The 7279-nt window shown below is 39.3% G+C and overlaps 1 protein-coding gene across 5 annotated transcripts; it reads left to right on the forward strand.

Moving 5' to 3' along the window:
• The first annotated feature begins 579 nt into the window (after positions 1–579).
• Positions 580–6196, forward strand: LOC116760019 (centrosomal protein of 78 kDa-like). 5 transcript variants are annotated; one of them, XM_032644185.1, is made up of 5 exons: positions 580–1236; positions 2475–2641; positions 3493–3664; positions 3987–4034; positions 4565–6196. In XM_032644185.1, exons 2-5 carry the CDS (start codon positions 2505–2507, stop codon positions 4787–4789), a joined length of 582 nt encoding a protein of 193 aa, XP_032500076.1. In that variant the 5' UTR covers positions 580–1236; positions 2475–2504; the 3' UTR covers positions 4790–6196. The 5 variants fall into 5 exon arrangements, 4 of the variants coding, with proteins under 4 accessions (XP_032500076.1, XP_032500078.1, XP_032500075.1 ...); XM_032644187.1 differs by having other exon boundaries at positions 2527–2641; XM_032644184.1 differs by lacking the exon at positions 580–1236 and having other exon boundaries at positions 1259–2641.
• Positions 6197–7279: the final 1083 nt, after the last annotated feature.

The raw sequence follows: 7279 nt of genomic DNA on the forward strand, positions 1-7279 counted from the left end.
CCCAGCTTCCTGAGTCCACAGTGTGGCTCTGCTACTTAGTGGTGTGACCTTGGCTGTGCTGCTCTACTTATTCTACTTCTCTGCCTCTGTTTCCCTCATCTGTAAAATAGCGCTTCCCTGGTGGCGCAGTGGTTGAGAGTCCACCTGCCAATGCAGGGGACACAGGTTTGTGTCCCAGTCCAGGAGGATCCCACATGCCGCAGAGCGTCTAGGCCCGAGAGCCATGGCCACTGAGCCTGCTTGTTCGGAGCCTGTGCTCCGCAATGGGAGAGGCCGCAACAGTGAGAGGCCTACGTAACACAAAAAAACAAACAAAAACCATGGAGTTAGTGATCGTTCTTTCCTCGTAGGGTTTTTTTTTATACATTTATTTATTTATTTTTGGCTGTGTTGGGTCTTCGTTGCTGCTCGCGGGCTTTCTCCAGTTGCGTCGAGCGGGGGGCTACTCTTCGTTGCAGCGCGGTGGCTTCTCTTATTGCGGGGCACAGGCTCTAGGCGCACAGGCTTCAGTAGTTGTGGCACGTGGGTTCTAGAGCGTAGGCTCAGTAGTCATGGTGCATGGGCTTATTTGCTCCGCGGCATGTAGGTTCTTCCTGGACTAGGGCTCGAACCCGTGTCCCCTGCACTGGCAGCGGATTCTTAACCACTGTGCCAGCAGGGAAGCCCCCTTTTAGGGTTTTGATGATTAGATTATTTCATACCCAGGGAACTCCAGGAACAGTGCTTGACTGTGAATTGATTTAGAAGTGAGTACTTCTTAAGAACATGCTTTTGAATCTGCAATTAGGCAATTCAGGTATGTTAAGCATGTTCATTAATAGGACTTCCTACTATAAGGAGACCCACAAATAAAAATAGAATTTTTCTTTCTGGGTCTTAACTTCTTATTTCTGACTTACTATGTTATTTATATGCATATGCCTTTTATGGTGGGCTACCACAAATTTATGTTGGAAAGAGTGGAATTTAAATAAATCTTACCTATGCTAACTTGATAGATTTTGATAATTCATTTCACTAGCATGGTATGATATTACCAGTAGCAGACTAAAATCTGAGTTCACTTCTGGCTCTGCCCCTAAATCCTGATGAGACCAATAGCTGGAAAGGCTTTGGGATATTATACTATGAATTAGTTATAATATTGACTCTGTTTAGGAAAACCTGGAGGAGTGCCTAAAGCAGTTAAAGGAGGAAAGAGTAATAAGACTGAAGGCTGATAAACGAGTCAGTGAGGTAAACAAGTTTCTTCTTCTGCTTTAGAGAGTGTTTTGGTTTTATTTTGATTTGATTTTAAGCCATATACACATAATTTGTAAGATTTAAAACTATAATATGTTGCAAATTTGTTGTGTCATGTGGACTTTTGCATTTACTGGTATTTAGTGATCATGTGATCTATATTCCAGAAAGCATGTTTTTAAAAATGTGAAAATTTGGTTTTGTGTATGTGTGTGTGTGCACGCTTGCGCGTGCACGCTTTTATATGACATTAGCTTATTTCCTTTTCATGATTCTTTGATTCAAGAAGGCACTTTTGTGCATATACTGTATATACAGTAACATAAAAGACACGATGAGACTCTCCTGGCAATGAATTAGGAAAGTGAATCATTTAAATAAATTTAAGATATTGGAAAACTTCTAAGAATGCAATGAAAGATAAAAATATATACTATGAGAATTACATTAGGTAATGTGCATGAAAGCAGGGCATAATCTAAAAAGTTCTATCTAAATATAATTTATCACAGGATGAGTGTAGGGAGGAATTTTTGAAAGTGCATCCGTTGGATTGGCGGACACTCATTCAATAAATGTTGAGCACCTGCTCATGTAAGGCAAAAAGGGCATCATGAACATTAATGGCCTTTCTGAGAAATACTAGAGTTGAGCTTACAGGGGGTTTTAAGTGCATAGATGATGAGCAGAAGGGGAAGAGTGCATGGGGGGAATATTTTCAAGAAGCCAAAGAAAATATTGGTGATTGTACATTTAATAAATTGGGTTGGGTATGATTTAGGACTTTTAAACGTAAGCATTAGATATTTTGCTCACTAAAGTTAATTCTTAACATTCAGCAGAGTTGTAATATGTTTTATTCAAATCAGATTCTATATTTCATTTTCTAATTTAAGAGAAACTTAAAGCAGGTAATTTTCTAATGTGGAATAAGGCTCCATTATGAATTGAACTAGTTAGAAATGTGATCTTTTTGTGAAAGATCATTAATAAAACGGTAACTTTGGTTTATTTATATACCACCTAAGTGTTATATAGGAAACTTTGTTGGGTGCCTGTGGGTTTTGGTTACTATGTGATATGGTCTCTGTCTTTACTGGTGGAGAGTTAGGTTAATTACAAATTAATTACATTTTGAGTGTTTTAGTTTTTGTTCCTTGAAAATAGGCAAGACTACTTTTGATGACAATGAGAAAAAAATCATGTCAGACATTTTTAGTCTTCTTTTATAGCTGGAACATGAAAATGCCCACTTAAGAAATATGAACTTCTCTTTGTCTGAAGCCCTTCATGCCCACTCATTGACAAGCATGATCCTGGATGATGCAGGTGTTTTGGGCAGCATTGAGAATTCTATTCAGAAGTTCCATGCTTTCTTGGATCTCCTTAAAGATGCTGGGTTAGTTCATTTCTCTTCATGGCGTTCTTCTCTTTGCGACTGTAATTGTAGTTTGCTGAGGAACTGGAGCAATTTTCATCACCTCCGTGGCCATATTTAGTGTAATTATAGGTAATATAGTTGACTTTTTAAAATGAGGACTTAAATTTTTTAAGAAATGCAAATAGGGAAGCCTGCTTTGGTAGAGTGGGGAGCTCATTATAAAAGAGTAACCTGTAGATAGAGTAATTAGTAGGTGTAGTTTTTTGTAAAGACTAAATTGAAGGCAGTTTTCATTGAAAATATTTGGGAATGCATAAGAATTTTCCTATCTTTCACTTATTTTGCTTGTTTGATAAGTCTGAATTAAAGTTATTTTTGCCTTAGACATAAAAATTATTATTAATCTGCAGGGGAGATATAGGTCAGTGGTTCTCAACTGGGAGCAATTTTGCTGGAAGAGGGAAGTGGAGATTGATAGTTGATGGAGTGGTGTTTTGTCAGTGAATGAATTGGTGTTGGTGTTGGGAAGGAAGGAACAAACACATTCTTGGAAACTGGAGGAAATGTGGTAAAGAAGTGTGGGAATAGAGGTGTGAGAGGTAGTGGACGAGGTGCGTGGTAGATGTTGAAGCTGCTAGTCAGACAGTGTTTAAAATGGAGCGGTAATAGGTAAGGAGATGGGATGTGTCCTAGAGGATGAATCTGGAAAGGGCTGAGAATTTGGGGGAGAGAGAGGCTTGTAGTCTGGCGTAGGATGTTGGCTTTTAAGATTTTAGAAGTATTTCATGATTGTAGGTCTGGGGAAATCTAAACTGCTCTTATGTGATTATAATAACCTTTGTCTTTTCTCCTTTCCTCCTCTGGTCCAGGCTTGGGCAGCTGGCCACAATGGCTGGTATAGATCAGTCAGGTTTTCATTTACTAGGTCTTCCCCAGATGAATTCTACTGTTAGTAGTCCACGTAAAGAAGAAAAGAAGGCACTTGAAGAAGAAAAGTCAGAATCAAAACAGGGTGCCCCAGGACAAATGAAAAATATCCAAGTAAGTGGACAGAACAGCACTTAATGATTCTAAGAGTGATTAGCAAAAAGGAAATGACCAAGTCAGGGAGAAAACAATAATGATCAGTCTCTAATAGTTCACATGCTCAGAACCTATAAGATTCTGGAATCCTTTCCAAATCTGAGATTAGTAAATGTGTGCCCATTTCATGATACTGTATTATTGTAAATAAGGAGGCTGGAAGTTCTTTAGAAAATTTATGAGTTAAAGCAAACTATCCTTAATGAAGAAAGAAAACATTAGAGAAAATATTCCAGATTTTAAATTGTATAAATGTCTGTTCTATTCATATTTTATCTAGGTTTCTATTTGTATGCAGTCAGCTTACAATGAAGGAACACTAATGAAGGTACACATACTGATATAATTTTTAAATAAGTAATCCAGACATAGCTAATAGGTAACATATTACAGTGAATCACTGGTTATGGGAATGGGAGGGGAAAACCTGTCAGCTTTTCCTCTAGCCTTACTTGGAGCCCCCATCAACCAATCTCAGACTGGTCTTGGGAACTGACAGCTTGAGAACACGGTTTGGTCACAAACTATATACTGTTTGCATGTGCCTGGAGGATAGGAAAGAAATTAATTATCTTACAGAATAGGGTTTTATTTTTAGTGAGGGAAAGGAAATGGGTAATAACTACCCCAGTCACCAAAGTCTGAAAATGTAGCAGACATAGCCTTGGATATAGCTACGTTAAGCTGAGAATCACTTGGCAAGATACAATTAGAAAAAAACCGGCTCTGAAATGTTCTGAATATTGACTGTGTTAATAATAAGGTCACAGAGTAACACTGAAGTTTTGAACTCTACTTCTTAATGGTTGGCTTTGTTCATCACTGAATTTTTGTCTTGTCTTTTGTTTTTCCGTCCAGTTTCAAAAAATTACAGGTGATGCTAGGATTCCTTTGCCTCTCGACTCCTTCCATGTCCCAGTGTCTACTCAGGAGGCCTTAGAAACTTCCAAAGACAACCTGGGGGTCCCAGTCACAGAGCAGCGGCAGGAGTCTTTTGAAGAGTTCATTGCTAGAACATGTTCTCCCCTCAGCAGACATCATTTCTGGAACTGGAAGTCAAAGAAAAGAAGAGAAATTATCTAGAAATAGCAGGTCTTCTTCAGAGAAAATGAGCAAAGCAGGTGAATATACCAAAAAATTCTCTGCTAGGAAACAACCTGGGAAGGACCTGCATTCCTGCTCTGACTCACCTGTAAAGCATAAAAGCAAAGGAATTGGGCAAAATAATTCTTTGGTTAATAAACCAATTAAAAGTGAGTCTTCAAAAAAACACATTTCTGTTAAAGAGAGTAGAATAGTGACTGTTTCATCAAAGACAACTAAAAGTAGGGCTTCCCTGGTGGCGCAGTGGTTGAGAGTCCGCCTGCCGATGCAGGGGACACGGGTTCGTGCCCCGGTCTGGGAAGATCCCACATGCCACGGAGCGGCTGGGCCCGTCAGCCATGGCCGCTGAGCCTGTGCGTCCGGAGCCTGTGCTCCGCAACGGGAGAGGCCACGACAGTGAGAGGCCCGCGTATCGCTAAAAAAAAAAAAAAAAAAAAAAAAAGACAACTAAAAGTAAAAATCTGCTAGAACATTCTGAAAGTGATACTCCTGGATCTGATTGTGAATTTCAAGAAAGCATCCATACTCTATCACGCCTAACATAGGTCTAAATCATTTAAAATTATGTTTTTGCCTTCAATTTTTAATAAATTACTTATGTTTTTATTATAGCTTATGGTGGTTTCAGTTACTTGACTGGAAGCCATTAGAGAAAGATTTACCTATACTTTTTTATTATAATGAAAGTTTTGGTGTACTTTTCCTTGTGACACTTTACACCATTCATTCAGCTAGTGTTTACTGAGGGCTTCATATGTACAGTACTTTTCTGGGTGCTATTGCTTTCAGCAGTGAACAAAATAAAGCCTTTGCTCTCCTGGAACTAGCACTCTGTGTTGGGAAAAAACATAAGCAACAAAGCAGGGTGTAAGGGTTAAAAAGATATGGGAATAATAAATGGAATAGTTTTACCATTTGGTTAAACATCAAACTATTATAAATCATATGGCCAGAAGCCATTGAGGTATTTTAATTCACAATAACCAGAGAGCCTCAAACATTTACCAAGGCACTTACTGTGTTTATGGACTACAGCAACGCTCTGAGGTAGGGAACTGTTACCATCCCCGTTTATAGATGAGGAGTCTGAGGAGACATTTTGTGAGTTGCCCAGAATTACACAGCTGTAAGGAAGTGGGAAGCTGCGATGTGACCCGAACCCATGCTCTATTTTTTTTTAATGTATGGACTTTATTATGTTTCATTTGTTTCTGATTTATGTGAATATTTTCTTTAAAGATTTTTTCTGATGTCGACCATTTTTTAAGTGTTTATTGCATTTGTTACAGTATTGCTTCTGTTTTATATTTTGGTTTTTTGGCCGCAAGGCATGTGGGATCTTAGCTCCCCCACCAAGGATCGAACCCTCAACCCCTCCATTGGAAGGCGAAGTCTTAACCCTGGACCACCAGGGAAGTCCCCCTTATGTGACTATTTTTATGGCAATTTTTTTAAATTTTATTTTTTTATTGACGTATAGTTGAATTACAGTGTTGTGTTAATTACTGCTGTACAGGAAAGTGACTCAGTTACACATTTATATACATTCTTTTCCGTTACGGTTTATCACAGGATATATAGTTCGCTGTGTTCTACAGTAGGACCTTTTTGGATTTTTAAAATACATCCACTTTTTTTTAAATAAATGTATTTATTTTTAAATTTTTGGCTGCGTTGGGCCTTCGTTGCTGCACGCAGGCTTTCTCTAGTTGTGGTGCGCAGGCTTCTCATTGTGGTGGCTTTTCTTGTTGCAGAGCATGGGCTCTTAAATAGTTGAGTTATGGACTTAAATACTTGTGGCATCGGACTTAGTTGCTCTCTGGCATGTGGGATCTTCCCGGACCAGGGCTCAAACCCGTGTCCCCTGCATTGGCAGGTGTATTCTTAAACACTGCACCACCAGGGAAGTCCCATGTAGGACCTTTTTGTTTATCCATCCTGTATATACACCAATTTGCATCTGCTAATCCCAAACTCCCAATCCAACCCTCTCCCACCCCCTCCCCCTTGGTAACCACCAGTCTATTCTCTATGTCCTTGGTTATGTTTCTGTTTCACAGATAGGCAGAACCCAGGCTCTTAATTACTTTGTTATCCTGTTTCCTTGTTAAGAGAGGAAGGGTTTAAGGAATGCACTGAGAGAGAAGGCAGTGAGCACTAGAACTGCAAAACAGTGGGACTGTCAGAAAGCACACCTGTCTCCTTCCCCCATCGTGAGCAGAATTTTTAAACGGCAGAGTATGTAAGAGTATGTGATGACACATCTCTGGATTAAATTACGTCTCCCTGGTAAAACATGTACAGATAAGTCTTTAGTTCATTCAGACTGAAAGGTGAGAGCAGACAACAGCTGGAGTGTCAGATTTCTTCTAGAAGTTCCTGCCTGATTGTTACAAAGAAGGCTACTACAGTACTAGTTAGTTCATTAGTCATGGATTGGGTGTTAGAGCAGTGAAACAATGAGCAAGA

Source organism: Phocoena sinus, chromosome 10, assembly GCF_008692025.1.
Source record: "Phocoena sinus isolate mPhoSin1 chromosome 10, mPhoSin1.pri, whole genome shotgun sequence".
Classification (NCBI taxonomy): Eukaryota; Metazoa; Chordata; class Mammalia; order Artiodactyla; family Phocoenidae; genus Phocoena; species Phocoena sinus.

What these genes read in the sequence shown, in the direction of transcription:
- LOC116760019 (XM_032644185.1), top strand. Translation starts at nt 2,505, where the DNA reads ATGAACTTCTCTTTGTCTGAAGCCCTTCATGCCCACTCATTGACAAGC. An exon ending in GACAAATGAAAAATATCCAA is followed by an intron (nt 3,665 to 3,986) that starts GTAAGTGGACAG and finishes TATTTTATCTAG; the next exon opens with GTTTCTATTTGTATGCAGTC. An exon ending in ATGAAGGAACACTAATGAAG is followed by an intron (nt 4,035 to 4,564) that starts GTACACATACTG and finishes TTTTCCGTCCAG; the next exon opens with TTTCAAAAAATTACAGGTGA.